The sequence below is a fragment of the Megascapheus bottae genome, chromosome 11 (assembly GCF_031878675.1).
Source record: "Megascapheus bottae isolate mThoBot1 chromosome 11, mThoBot2.hap1, whole genome shotgun sequence".
NCBI lineage: Eukaryota > Metazoa > Chordata > Mammalia > Rodentia > Geomyidae > Megascapheus > Megascapheus bottae.
The window spans coordinates 13,171,208-13,187,225 of NC_143519.1; the positions used below are offsets into that span (position 1 = coordinate 13,171,208).

General features: G+C 35.6%; 1 protein-coding gene across 1 annotated transcript in view; it reads right to left on the bottom strand.

Annotated features, from left to right (window-relative positions):
• Gpc6 (glypican 6) overlaps positions 1-16,018 on the bottom strand; it is an 859,561-nt gene that overhangs the window by 824,478 nt on the left and 19,065 nt on the right. The window contains exon 3 of the mRNA XM_090341778.1: positions 13,157-13,280. Within this exon, the coding sequence (XP_090197904.1) occupies positions 13,157-13,280 (124 nt within the window). The remainder of the gene's footprint in view (positions 1-13,156; positions 13,281-16,018) is intronic.

The window sequence follows — 16,018 nt, forward strand, 5'->3', positions numbered from 1 at the left end:
AGAAAATCCAAAGTATATTAAGTCTCCATGTCTCACACATGCACAAATATATATATATAGTGTAAATTATGTTAATGTTATATATATGGTAAGTACATGTATGTATTAAGTGTGTGTGTTTGTGTATGGCTATACATGTGTAATAGCTCATAACCTGGTTTTCAGGTTATTAATAAGCTATATACAAGAAACAGTAACCAGAAAAATGAGAAGCTGGGAACTATTCTTTCCTTAGTACATTAATAGAAATTTCTTTCTGTAATTGTCCAAGTGCTACATCAATACTAAATACACTGGTGAGAATCTATGGGGAAAACTTGAGAATGTACCATTCCCTAAACCCATGTTCAAGGCAGATATCATTCTAGGGTCATGGTTATGTTTTCCATTGATCTAAGCTGTAATCTCAAAAATCTTTTTCAACATAGGGCTCTAGACCACAATTATAGATTGATCTGAACCACTGGAAGATAATACTGACTTCGGTGAAGAATTAGAGAAATCCCTGTGAGAGACACTGGTAAGGAAGAACAAAATTGAAACAAGTGTTACATTCAGGATAATAAGGACATGGCATAAAGTATTGAAAATAAAATGGGATAATCATATAAGAAAATTTAGTTTTATTCACGATCTCTATTAGAAACAGCCCACAATACAGAAATGTTATTTTCTCCTAAAACCATGAAGGATTTTCATACTAATAATGTAATAACATGTTTTAGTGATAACATGTTTATTAGGATGTACGAAGACAAGGTAGTTTTACTATCCTTATTAGTTGATTTCAACAACTTAGTTGTAGAAACCTAATTGTTTCACCAATTTGATATTGCTTTTTCCTTAGCACTATTTCACAAATTATAACAACATAATTGTCATGGAATTTCTCACAGAATTTCAGGATAAATAAAATACAGGTAATTAATTATTCTGTGGTACCAGATGTACTGATGCCAAGTTAGAGGATTTTCCACTTTAAAGATTCTGACAATTTACACTAGGTCAACCAAAAATAAACACTAAAGTCAATCTTAAGTTAAATCACAGAATCATCTGAAAGAAAAATTTTGAAATATTTATCTTTAATGGATAATTAATCACCACTGTGAAGGAGAAACAAGAAAAAAAAGACTGAGACCTTGCATCATGACTAAGTTTGGAGGTAATCAGAAGCATTGCTACAGTTGAGTATCTATTATATTTACAAATGTGATGTACTCACTAATGTCTCATTAGATTTCAACACTGGTCAACTTTGGTAGCAGAAAGAACTTAAAAATTACAGATGGATAGTATGCTTGTGTTTCTCAAAACTAAAGCACTTTGAGAACTTTCCCTAAAGTTGTTCTAGGAAGGCAAAGAAGGCAACACATTGTAATTTATTGACCCTCACACTATAATTGGTACATACCAAGCACAATAAATGCATGTACGAGTAGGCAGTAGGTACAGGTGGAGGGACACAGAACAATGAAACTTAGTGATGTCCCAAAAACACAGAAGCAGGAGTCATATGACCTGCATTCTAGTGTCTCCTTTTTACTGCTTAATGAAATGATAGTGGAATGTTCTTGAAGTTCATTGTTGATTTTTTTTTTTAGCTTTGAAATTAGAAAATAGAGGTAGGCAACATGGAAGGTCTCTTTCATTACTATGACAGAGGCATTATACCTTCTAAAGTCTCATGGGAATACATGACCTAAAGCAACAAAAAAAAGTTCAATCTTTATTTCAGTGAGTTATGTAATAAGTTAATGATATCAATGATGGTCTGGAAATTAGTTTATAGAATTACTGATAATAATTTAGAATACAACACATTAGAAAATACTTTGTGATAAGGCTTTCCTTTATGGAAAGTATAGAATGCTCATTTCAACACCATAGCAGCATACACAACTACAAAGCAAATTCTCTCCGTAAAGACTGCCTGGAACAAAGACACAATCTGTAATGAGTATACAGGATCTCAAAGTCTATTATGTAGAAAAAACCAGAAATCACAAACACTGAAAGGTGGACTAAATAGTTATCTGAGATATACACCAGGACTCTAGCATCCTTTGTTAACATACTTCCTATTTAATGTGAAATCATGTATGATAAAGATAAAATCTTCAGTTTCCTTTATATTTATTTATTTATTTTGCCAGTCCTGAGGGTTGAACTCAGGGCCTGAGCACTGTCCTGGAGCCACAGCACCATTTCTGCCTTTTTCTATGTACATATGACATCAAGGAATTGAACCCAGTTCTTTGTACATTCTAAGCAAGCACTCTACCACTAGGCCAAACTCCTGGCCCCTATGTTTAATTTTTATTGAGATTAAGTAGCTACATAATTTTTACAGTACTGTGGCTTAGTGATACTTAGCTAATATCACAATCACTTTTTTACTTTCACATTGGCATCATCATTCTGGTCTACAAAATCTCAGGCCGTAAAAGAAATGCAAATCAAAACAAATCTAAGACTCTATATCACTCCAGTTAGAACGGCCAGGATCAAGAAATCTAATAATAACAAATGCTGGAGGGGATGTGGCCAGGAGGGATCACTACTACACTGTTGGTGGGAGTACAAACTCATTCAACCACTATGGAAAGCAGTATGGCAGTTCCTCAAAAGACTAAGCATAGAGCTCCCCTCTGACCCAGCAATTCCATTACTTGGCATTTACCCAATTGTCCAGAAACAAAGACATACTAAAGCCACTAGCACAACAATGTTCATTGCAGCACTGTATACCATAGCAAAGACATGGAAACAAACCCATTTGCCCCTGAGTTGATGAGTGAATCAACAAGATGTGGTATTTATACACAATGGAATTCTATGGTACTGTCAGAAAGAATGACATTGCCCCATTTGTAAGGAAATGGAAAGACATAGAACAAATTATATTAAGTGAAGTATGCCAGACTCAAAGGAACGTAGGCTAAATGGTTTCCCTCATTTGTCATAATCAGTAGAAACCTTGGACTCTCCTAGCAGAGAGCTACAATAGAACAAAACCTAGATATATAAGGCCATACAGTATGACACTAAATGAAAGGACCTCCAGGATATAGAAACAAAAGCCATATAATGAGTGATTGTTGTCCTTAATGTACTATGTTATCGCTCATCTCTTTTGCTGTCCCTTGGTTATCTCATATTGTTACAGTATTTTACCTTGTTATCTATTATATTGTATATATGCATATTTGGTTATTTGAAATAGAATAGGGAAGGGGGAAAACAAGATGAGGGGTGGGGGTAGAGGAGGGAAATGGGGATCAAGACATGAGAAAGGGTATCAATGTATGTGAAGTAAAGCACCTTCTATCTGGTGAATATAATGTAACCCTTCTACTAATTACAATAAAAAATATATGGAAAAAATGTTGTACTATACAAAAACCTCTAGTCTTCCATGGAACGAAAGGTTTAACTTTTGAATGTTGACAATAAAATCATTTCTTAGGCCAGCTGTGATGGCTCACACGTGTAATCCTAGCTACTCAGGAGGCAGAGATCTGAAGATCAAGATTTAAAGCCAGTCCAGGCACTAAAGTTCATGACAGTCTTATCTCCAGTTAACCTTTAGAAAATGGGAAGTGATGCTGTGGCTAAAGGGGTAGGGTGGTAGCCTGGAACTGAAGAGCTCAGGGACAGTGCCCAGGCTCAGAGTACAAGTCCCATGAATGCAAAAAAAAAATATTCCAAATCAGTTGTTGGTACATTTCTTCCCTTTGCTAGGGTATGGGTTGTTTCCTCTTTCTCTCTTTCTCTCCCTCCCACCATTCCAGCATTGCCCTTGCCTTTCTTAGTTCCATTTCATCTGTGTCTGGTCCTGCTGCTACACTTAGTCACCTCGTTACCACTCATCAAAAAAAAAAAAAAAATAGGGAGGGGGTAGAAAAAAAGGAGAAAGAAGGAAGGAAGTCATTTATTATTTCCAAAAATATACAATTATGTTCCATCCTTTGCCCAGAGAATTAATTACTAAAGTTTTGATATTTATCATTTGCTTTAGCATATTATTTCAAAGGCTTAGTTACTCTGCTGCAGGCTTTCAACCTACCTCAGAATGTTCAAAGCAACACCAGATTTTAAAGGCAAATAAAAAGCAAAACAAAAAAGGAATATTAAGTTCATATCTACAGTGGTATTTCAAAATATATTCATTTGAAAATGCTATTCTGCCTGAAAATACAACCAACTTACTTGAATTAAAATAAATCTTAGTTTGATTAACTTTTCAATTCTACTTCTTGCTTCTTTTGTAATATTTCCTTTGAATAACAGAATTCAGTAGTTTTACAAGGAAACTGTTTATGAAACAGTTTATTTAAGATAGCAGAGATATTTTACCTTTTAGGTAGGAGAAGCAATGAACTCAGGAGATAGGAGAAAAGGTTATGGAGGGAACAGAAAGTTTTAAATCCATTTTTGAGGGGGGTGCAAGTCTGGAACTTCAACCAGGGCCTGGGCACTGTTTCTGAGCTTTTGTACTAGGGCTAGTGCTCTAGCACTTGAACCACAGGCCCACTTCTGTCTTTCTGGTGGTTAACTAGACATCAAGTTTCACTGACTTTCTTGCCCTGGATGGCTTCGAAATGCAGTCCTCACATCTCAACCTTCTTAGTAGCAAGAAAGTCAGGTGAGAACCATCAGGCCTGGTTAAATCCATTTCTTCCTCAAAATATGCTCATGTAATCTATTATTTATAAAAGGCAAAATAGAGGAGAATTTGACCAATGTCTTTCATTCTTCAGGAAATACTGTTCTCTGGCTGCTGCTGAAGTCTTTTTGCTACAGAGTTATAAAGTGATGAACTATTTTTGGTTTTTATCATTGCTTTCTTAAACCAGACCAATGACCTTTCCACCTACGACCCTGTACAGCAGCTAATCCCAGATGGGCTCATAAAAGCAAGCTGGAAACTCCAAGGGTAGTCTAGTGTAGGGTATCACTCAGGACCATCTCCACCTTCTTGCCCCTTTCCTGACACACAGTATTCTTGCTCATTCCTGTCTCATCTATCTTGACCAGGACACAGAGTTCCCCACTGTCCTTGACTGTGGTCATCAAAAAGTTTCTGCTCCTGATTTCTTGGATTTCTGTATAAATTTTGGCTGATGGTGTCATGGGAGACTTACTTGAAAGACCAAAGGTATTTCTAGTACTCATCTAACCCTAAATATAACACATTGGTTAACACTCCAGAGCTACTGAAAACCTGTATTTTTTTTTCTGACTGACTGGTATTATGAAAAAGATACATATGTGTAGGTGCTCAATTACACATCTGCACAAACATCCAGGTTAGTAACAAGGATTAAACTAACTTCAACGCTATATTTTGGTATAAGAATTATGTACTAGAGAAAGATGAGGAAATAAAAAATTAATAGATGTTAACCTCCTGAAAATACTAAAACTGTTATATATATATAGATAGATAGATAGATATCTATATCTATATATATATATATCTTCCAAGCCCACTGAAAATGAAAATAAAATAATTGTAAGCACATGGCAGTAGTCTAGATTGGTTAATGAGGTCACTTCCAGAAGGCTATTCTATTCATATATTAAGAGTGTTCTTATGGCAAAAGTAAACAGAAATAGGTAAATACAATGGGAAAAATTAAAAGATGTCAAAGAGAGAGAGAAAAAAAAAACTATTTGGCAAGATCCCAGTGTAGCTCCCTTAAAGGTACTGTTTGGCTTACTCTCGTGAGTTCCAAAAATAGTACTCTTAATGTCATTTACATCTGAGTCTGAAGCATAATCAGGAAAATAATAATTTATGAATAATCAAGTAGGCTGGATGCCATTATTAGGAGCTATTTTTATTTTAACAAAGTCCAGGATAGCATGGAATTCAAAAAGGAAAGGGGGCTAGGAGCAAGTTAATGAGTACATTGCTAAAAGAACTGATTGTTTACCAATGACTATGGCCTTACTGATTAGATCACACTATAGTCCTCAAAGATAAGATGTTTAGGCAAGAAAATCAAAGACAGAAAGCAGCCTACTATGATTTATGTCTTCAGGCACAGAGTTAATTTTGAATAAGAAAATACATCTTAGGTAGAAATCTGAAATTAAGTCTACATTTGCCTCAATTTTAGGCTTAAATAATAAAAAAATTTGTCAAGTCCAAGAACAGGAACAATAGTCATTACATATCTGTACTCCACTTCTAAAGAAAATAGAACTACTCTATTGTTTCTTTGAGAGATTTTATTTCATTCTTGCTTTCTGATATTTATCCAAACTGCATCTAAAAATAAGAAAGGAGTGAATAAAAGAGGGAGTAGGATTTGGGGAGCTGAAATGAGTTCAACTTTCCAAATATCAGCAAAGGCCAGAAGAGTGGTAGTTAGGCTTAGCCACATCCTAACTCCTTCCAGCCCATTTGTCTTCCCTCCCATGCATTCACTTGACTAGTACTAATTTACTGCATCTCAAGCAACTCATCACTACCTCACAAGGAGGAGCATTCCCACAGGGTGTTCTGGGGAGACAATTTCATGAATGGCTATCTCATTCCTCACCTTGCCCCTGTTGCAGAGAGAGAAATTGTGTTTAAACATGGAGAATATTTTTCATAAATTTCTCCTACCACTGGCTTTCCTATGTCCTCTGCTCCTATGTCCAATTTCCACTTATAATGAAGCTCATTGAATGGACAGATGTTCTCTGAAGTATTTTCAGTAGTATCCAAATACTTCTCACCTCAGAATATTCCAAATCTGAGGGTTCATGGAAATCAGTAGGAAATTTTGAAGAAGATTGCTCTCAAGGGTTTTTACCCCTTGGATCAGAGTCTCTAGGTATTATTATGTAAAAGAATACTAGGTGATTCTGATGACCAATTGGGTCTTAAGTCCTGCATTTGATCCCTAGATCACAAATTCTACATCAACAGCCATGTGCATCCTGAAACAACAGGACAGGTTTAGACATCAGTAACCCAACTGTTCAACAAGTATCCGTTAAACAGACTTGAATATTTGTTGTTGTTACTGGGGTTAAGTTTAAAGAGTAATAATTTTAAGACAAAACATACATAAATATATAAAATATGGGAAAATATATATCACATAACTATGAACTCAAGAAATTGAAATCAGATTTAACTAAATGGATACCAATAATGAATTAGGAATCAATTATATAACAAAGGTATTAGGTACATGCTTATTATACATTACAAATCCTTACAGGTTTCATTTTTACCAAGCTGAACTACATCATCTTTCTTCACAGAATGTCAACACAGAGAACAAATTAATCTAAGAAAAATAGAATAACAAGAGAAAAGCTCATGGATTCAACACACATGTCACTTTGAATTTCTTTTTCAAACAATTGTCACCAGTTCTTCTTCTTGGTTTGTTTGCTTCTTAGTTGCCAGAAGAATTAAAACTCAAAATATGAGCTGACATAAACTTGCCTCTGAATTAAATCTGCTTAGAGTTTAGAAACAATGTCAAATATTCCCTACTAGGAAACTAGTCATGCTGGAAACAGAGGCTTAGAATGAAGAAGGGAGATTGTGTGTTTATTTCACTGTGCTATGAAATGTGCTCCTTTGCATTTAAATGGACAGATAAAAGACCAACAAAAATTAACTTGATGTTCATTAAAATAAACATAAGCCTGTCCATTCATTTTATTCCCCCCCCAAAAAAGTCTCATCTGGTGAAAAACAGAATTACCAGCACCAACAGCTGGGTTTGTGTGAAGCCATGCTGCCTGAATACCATTGTCTGATGGGTTTAATGTCACTTCTGGACTGTTATGTCCCACAGAGGGAGACCCTGAGCTAATTCCAGCAGGGTGGCTAACATCCTGTTGCTAATTGTATGCAACTCCAGACAGTACTACAGCAAGGACAGCCCTGCATGTGTCTCAGAAGGGAATAGAAAGATATTTTGTTTATAGTCACCCATCTGTCTGGTCACAACAGAATTAGATAGAAGTAAAAGCCATCATTCGGTGTGTCCTTGAAGAATGATTTTCTCATTATCTGCTTTGTATCAGCTACCTCCCAGATCCAGGGTAATGGACACAGCTTGTATCACCCTTACTAACAATAATACATTTGATTCTCGAAGGTTTCAACTAAAGTCAAGTCCTTCTAATGTTCTGAGACTATTGCTCTGTAAGAAATTACATTTTGAAAACAGGGAAGTAAATGGAAGGCAAAATGTGTGTTGGGGGGAATCAAATGCATACAATTCAGTCCTATCTGTGCATGTTATAATTCTGTGACAAAATACAGTGTAACTCTTCCTAATTTTAAAGAGATAAAATAAGATCTAATCACAATTTTTGTTTTATCACTAAATGAGACACAAAAGGGAGATGGCTTGCCTGGAGTTTGAGCAGGGACTGGCAGCCCAGATCTCTATACTCAGCTATCAGAAAGCAAAAGGATCCAGCTGAGAATCTGTTCCATTCATTTCTTCTCATTGTTATGCCAGTCATTTACCATGCTGAAACCTTAATCAGCCTTGCAGATGCAGAAACTTGTATGAAGACAAGGCTGATCAAACTACTGGTAAACATGCCCTGTCCTCTAAAACAGTGGAATCCTTGTCTTTCTTAAAATGTCTGAAGCTCTCTATCTTATCACTGCAAATCTCTTTATACCTTTCCTGTATATGACAGATGCTATGTATTTTAAAAAGAAAAATAAAAGGATTCAAAACATTAGAAAAAAGTAAAATCCAAGTACAATAGAATCAAACTCATCTCCAAGTAAATGTTTCCATCATACCAGAAATAGGCCAGTTATATAACCCAAAGAAAGCAATGCCATACCAATGTGTAATTGACTGGGGTCAACAAAAAGTAGCTGATTTGTTAACAAAACAAAGGGAACAAGACCCAGCAAATAAGGACCCTGGAGTAGCATGGATAAAACTAAAGGAATTGGGTACTTTTGACTGGCCTCAGTTTTTCTTCTCCTGTCTCATTTTCCTATACACAAATGTTCTCCCATTGTTTTTTGTTTTCGCCAAGAACTACCATTAGGTAGAATTTTTCTCTGCCTGCTCATATTAAGTCCTCATCACTTTATTTCTCCATGGTATTTATTGATTGTCTGTGTTTATTTGTTCATGGTTTATGCCTTTCCCATTAGAATATAAGTGCAGAATCATCTTGTTTCCCTTGTCTATTTCTCTGTCAGTATTTTTCCCTGTGTTGGAGAATAACTACACAGAAGTGGCCATTGATAGCATGAAAAAATGTAAGATGCTATCAGTAATACTCTCATTTTTTTTCTATTAAAGAAACATAACTATACTTGAACACTGGTAAAACTCAGTTCATTTCTTTACATGCTACATAAATGGTTGATATTAGGAACAAATATTTTCTCTCATTGCTGCATTTATACTTCACTCAAACCTAAGATGATAAGACATGGCTGACTAAAGTCCATTTAAACCTTTGTCATCATCCTAATACCTCCGTGAGATTCTAGGATGTCTACGAGAAGACTACTTTCCTATAATACCATTCTAAGAGTCATCTTCAGGCAAAACATATCAGGAATAGTGGAACTTGTAGCTAATAGCCTAGATCTTTGGAATAGCTAAGGTGTACATGTCCAGATATATTTTAAACTTCAACCTGGAGGTAAAACTCAGAATAAAACACCTGCCATTACTATCACTCTGCTATGTCAGTTTTCTCAAATTTAGTTCTCATTATCCATTAATGTTATCTGAGAATACTTAAGTTTTACAACTCTCTTTCTAGTTTACAGGGAAGATGAGGCATTATGATCAAGTATCTAGCATTTCAATATCATGTATGTAAATGTTAATGCTCTCGCTAGATGGACAGTGAAATACATGACAATAAGAAATTCTCAATTTTCTCCCAAAGAAGAATTACAAGAAAATTCCTGGGTTCTCTGGTTCCTGGCATATCCTATACAATAGACCCTGGCTATGTAATGGAACACAGGTGGGGAAAAACTGAATACTCAGTATTCACAGAGTGAATCCATCACAGTACTGTGATGGACACTTGATTCATTTTTCTCATCACATTGTCTAAATTACAGGAAAGAAATGGTGATCTGATAAATTTCCCATTTTCACTTTATCACTCAAATTAAGTACATTAATGTTTAGTTAGCTTTGTAGGGTATTATTTGCTTTCAGACAGCATATTTTCACAAAATTTGGGGCAAGGAAACAGAAGGTGCTGACTCAACAATTTATATACAACTGACAATAAAACAGAGCTGTCTGTGAGCTTAGCCACATCAGTGAATCACTCAGTTTAAGAGCATTAAGAGCTTTTTCTTTGAAATTTCTTTTGATTACTTATTTACTTTTATCACACATAGTCAAAACTGCATACAAGAAATCTGCGACTAAGGTAGGCTTTCTGTATTTTTGACAGTAATAACCAATATTATCTGCATTTGTTCCATTAAGAGTTTGTTCACAATTTAAACTACCTACTCACATGATACTTTAAGACTTGCCTACTGTCTATGGAAGGCTGTCTGCATGCCTATCAGAACTTTTCTGGTTAACAGAAGCCAAATATGTATAGCACTTGACTTGTTGCAGAAGTTGTGGAAATCTCTGAATTATTGAACCCAGGAACTTGTCAATGTCTAGAATGCTGATGATTACCCGGCTATTTGTGTGTGTGTGTGCGTGTGTGTGTGTGTGTTTGTATGTGTATGCATGTGTGTGCACATACATACACCAGTCTGGGGCTTAAACTAAGAGCGTGGGTGATGTTCCTTAGATTGTCAGCTTAAGGCTGTCACTTTACCGCTAGAGCCACTTCTGGCTTTTCTAGTGCCTAAGTGGAGATTAGACTTTCCTACCTGGGCTAGTTTCAAACTGTTATTCTCGAATCTCAGCCTTTTGAGGAGCTAGGATTATAGCTGTGAGACACCACTGGTACTCAACAATTGAACATTATTTCTTCATTGCTGAAAGAATTTAATTCTTTTAAATTGGTATTTCTAATAAGTTATTACAAGTTCAAATTACAAAATTATTTTAAACATTTGCCTTATCCGAGCAATGAAAGGGAAAAAATTAATATTGAAGGTTTCTGTGCTCTGTTTGCTATGAAAAGAATAAATTGTGGCAGAAATTCCTACCCCAAAAAGCTACTTTCTTTTAGAGCATCCCCAGTTTGAACAAATTTTTAACATTTCCAGATAGCTTAAAAACCTTTCTATTATCTAAAAACCCAAAGGGCATGCCAATTCTGGGATTTTAATTAAAATTTGAAAAGGAGTTTTCATTTCAGGATGATGACAACCGTCTGGAATAATGAATGCAACATTGTGCTCTGTCTCCTCCACAATTTAAAGGCATCTACCCATAAAGCTCTGGGCAAAACTGAAGGGCTGCCAGAGAAAGACGGAATAATGTGTGTCATTTAAGTGAATTTAAAAAGTAACTTCTGGCTGCTTTGAGATGGATGTCTATTGCCATCTTTTAAAAAAAAAAAAAATATATATATATATATAATGACACAATCTGCATAATCACTTGTCAATTAGCTCCAGTACAGCAGGCTATGGGGGAAAATGTGCTAAAATACACTGTCTTGATCAATATAGATTTAATAATACTGTGTGTGCATATGTGTGTGTATGTGTGTGTTTGAGTATGTTTGTGTATGCTGATCTTGGGGCTTGAGCTCAGGGAAAGGACACTGTTCTTGAGCTTTTAGGTTCAAGGCAAGCTCTCTCCCAGTTGAGCCACTTCCAAACTTTGGCAGTTAATTTGACATAAGAGACGTAGACTGGATCAAACAATCCCTAAGGAATTCCATCAGATGGTGGTAAAAAACCTCCTTGCACACCTATTACACCTTTAAAGACTTAAAGGAGTTCTATTTCTTCTAGACTTCTTCTTCACTATAGATTTATTTTATCCAGATCTATTGGGAGATCCAGATAATGCTATCCTCAGATTGTATTCTTCGGCCAGACTTAATGGTGATAAGTTTAAAGCTAGAAATTATCAAGAAGTTGACTGTAGTTTTTGAATATTTCTTGTTATAGTTCTGGTATTGTCATCACTTCTTATAAAACACAGTCTTCTCAAGTGGTAGTTATTTCAGATATTTGCAGACATGAGCAAATGCATACCTTTGGCCTCTATCATATTTAATCTCAAAATCCAAATTTGCCACACAATTGATGCTAAGATGCAAGAAAGGGTAAATTCCTTTCTGTGAGTGTTTTTACGAGCAAGTTCCTACAGTAAGAACTCTGAATATGCAGTTCTTTTAATCTAATTTCTGGTACTACAACATCAACAGAGTAGAACAATGTTTTGTTTTTGGTATTGTCTGATGATGATGAAAGCTTAAGCTTGAAAGTATAAATAAGAAATGAGCTTCCAAAGGACTGAGGACTTAGTTTCTTCTACAGTCTCCAGCACATACCCAGCATTCAGATCAGTGTCCACTGGATCTCAGAGACAGCCAGTGTTTCTTATATAAATAATTGAAGGAATTCATAATTGGAAGGGGTATAAACAATATAAATTAGAAAAGAGACAGCGAGTTCAGAATATAGGCTTGATTTACTTGATTTTATTAAAAAGAACTCCCTAAATCAGAGCAAAAGTCATGAGAGGGACAGAAAAGTTGGGAGTGGAATCTTGCTTCCGTACAGAATATGGCATAAATTCTTGCCGCATTGTTCAATGTTTCTGCCTGCCATCTTTCAAATCTCCAAAAATAAATGGGTTGTGTATCATTGGAAGTCTGTACTGTTTCAGTGAAATTCTTTCCCATAATGTGCAGCAAAACTTATTATGAGGCTTGTCAAAAATAAACTGTAAATACACTACCCATGGTTTACATGAAAAGTGGATCCAAATACAGACTAAAATGATTAGTGAGATACAGATGGCTTATTTTAGAAAGTTAAATGATTTAATACAGTGATAATTTCTGAAAAGGAAATTGAGCTCCAGTGAAGCATGCATGTCCTCCTCTGCAGTATCTGCAACAGTGCATGTCATTTGCACACATTTAATTAACTAATAAAATCCCTATCAGTACCATCAGGTTTGGAAATGTCATTGCTGATGACATGCTGCTCCATCAGGCTTCGGTGACTGTGTTTTGTTTTGTTAACACTTACCACAGACTGTGTCCGAGTGCTGTCCAGCATTTTCGGTGGCTTTCAGCTGTTTCTCAGGTTTATAAAGTTTCCAAAGGATATAAGGTTTATTGGAGTTTTCACATCGAGCAGGTAATTTGTAAAGCTGTACAAATGCAATGATTTAACGAATGTATAATTCAAAGAAGGGTCAAGGCATTTTTTTAAAAGCATAATTGTTCTCTGCTGCAAACTGAATAAGAGGTTGATATTCCACAAGGACATCATCATAGATCCTTCACTCCACAGCTTAGGCTGCTTTTAATCCCTGTCTGTGACATAGTACCTTAGTAAATGCTGGGAAAATGTAGCACTTCTAGGGACCAAGTTGGCTTCGTTACGATCAAATGTATAGCTTCATAAAGACTTAGGATTGATTTAGAAGTAATCATATTTCAACAAGGTACACATTACAGGTGACAGATATATGATAGATGGATCGACAGATGTTTAGATAGATATAAGATATATTTAACAGTTATAAATATTGCTAGAGATGTTCTCATATACAAGGTAGTGTGATTAGTATGATAGTATGTCAATATCTAAAGGCCAAATATTTGAGTCTAGGATTGAAATGGCAAAAAAAAAAGAGAGAAAATAGATTGGAAATTGAGAAATGTGATGCTTTCATGAAACTCACCAAGATAATAAAAGTATCATTTAAAACCAAAGAGAGAATAGATAGAGGATTAGATAATGGATCTATAAATCCAGATCGATTGCAAAGGCCACCATATGACTAAGTATTGGAGAGAATGGGTCACAAAAAAAAATTCCTTTGTCAATTAGAAAGATCAGGAAGTCAGTAGAGATGTCAGGAAACTGACTTGAGCTTCTCTATAGATGGATGAACTTATAGTTTGATACCAGAAACTACCATGATCATGGAAGTGCTTGTTATTAACACTGGGGTAATGGTTGAGTAAGAATTCAATGGAGAAGATGCTCCAAAAGAACAAGAATCTAAATTCACTATACTGGAAAACAAATACAATGAGAGACAAATCAAAGGAAGAAATGCTGCTAGAAGAAACAAGTCGTGGATGGAGAATAGACATTAACTGTGTTATGTAAGCAATGACATGAATGCTTCAGGAAAACAGAACTAGCATGCTTAGTCATATATGATAAGCAAATGATGGCAAAACGTGCAATGTGACAATCTGATTGTATACGTAACATATGTTATACATACACACACACACACACACACACACACACACACACACACACACACGCCTGAAGGACACCTGACATAAAAGAACTTCTAAATTTCACAGGTAGCTCACTAATTTCCAACAAATTTTTCACCTAATTCATAGAATTTCATTTAACCCAAATTTTAAATAGCTTTTAAAAGGAGGGGAAAATTAAGCATTTGCTCACAGAAATATGGGCCTCCAATTTCTAAACCGAAACAGAAGTTTTATTCATACATTTTCTTCCCCCAAACTGGAAACAATGGAAATCCCTTTGTATTATAACAATAATTCACAAATCATACATCACTATGATTTTTCTCGTGCTAGTTCCTCCAGCTACATGAAATATATTCTCCATGAACTTTATTTGTCTACTCTACTGACTACAAATAGCAATTAATGTCCCCCCCAACCTCCAACCAGTAATTGTCTTTCTTCGACAAGAATTATTTCTTTGTGTTAGCCAAATTTACTAAGACACAAAACTCAATGATATCATGTGAAATACCTTCAAAGAGATGCTAATAACCATATATCCACCCATACACACAACTCTGATTTCTGACTATACTGACCTCTTCTTCCACCTAAAAATGAATACTTGCATGTTTGGGAACAAGTTCATGGGAGCAAGAAAATACTGGAGAGTCTCATTGTACAGGCTAAGCAATGCATTTATTTTAAAAAGATGCAGGGTGCTTAAAATTTTAATAGCCACTTGAATACTCCCTTGAGAAATATTTATTTAGGGCAAAATGTACCACAGTTACTTTCTGAAGATTATTAAAGCAAGTTGGAACAGCACAAAATCTCTTCCATATAAGACCATAAAGTCTTCCTTCTTGATAAAGCTACTTCAAAACTGCTATTATGACTAATTCTAAGCATACTCATTCAGAAGTTATTAAGTGTCCAATATCCTGTGTAATTGAACTGCAACTCATGGTTGTTTTAAATAAGTCATTATAACAATACCTAATAGGGCTGGGAACTGATGGCTCACACCTGTAATTCTAGTTACTTAGGAGGCTGAGATCTGAGGATCATGGTTCACAGCCAGCCCAGACACGGAAGTCCATGAGACACTTATCTCCAATTAACCATTAGGAAACCGGAAGTGGCACTGAGACTCAAAGTGGTAGAGTACTAGTCTGGAACTGAAGAACTTAGAGCCAGTGCTCAGGCCCAGACTTCAAGCCCCAGGACTGCCAAAGTAATAATAATAGTAATAATAATAATAATAATAATAATAATAATATGTTTTGGCACTTGTAATATCTCCTAGGTAGGCACCCAGTGGCTCATGCCTTTATCCTAGGCTACTTATGATGCTGAGATCTGAACTGTAGATTGCAGTTAGAAGCCAAACTAGACATGAAAGTCTGTGAGACACTTATCCCCAGTTAATCACCGAAATACTGGAAATGAAACTATGACTCAAGGGGTAGGATGCTAGCCTTGAAATAAATAGCCCCTTCTTTTACTGTACTCTCTCCAGTTGTTAGTTTACAGTCTTTATCAGAACCTCAGTCACAAGTACTTTGTTTCTGGTCAATATAGAAGCAATGTACATCCTTTTCAGTCAAAGATTTGGAGAAAAGAAGTAGAGATAAAAACAGGAGAAACAGGATTCAGATGT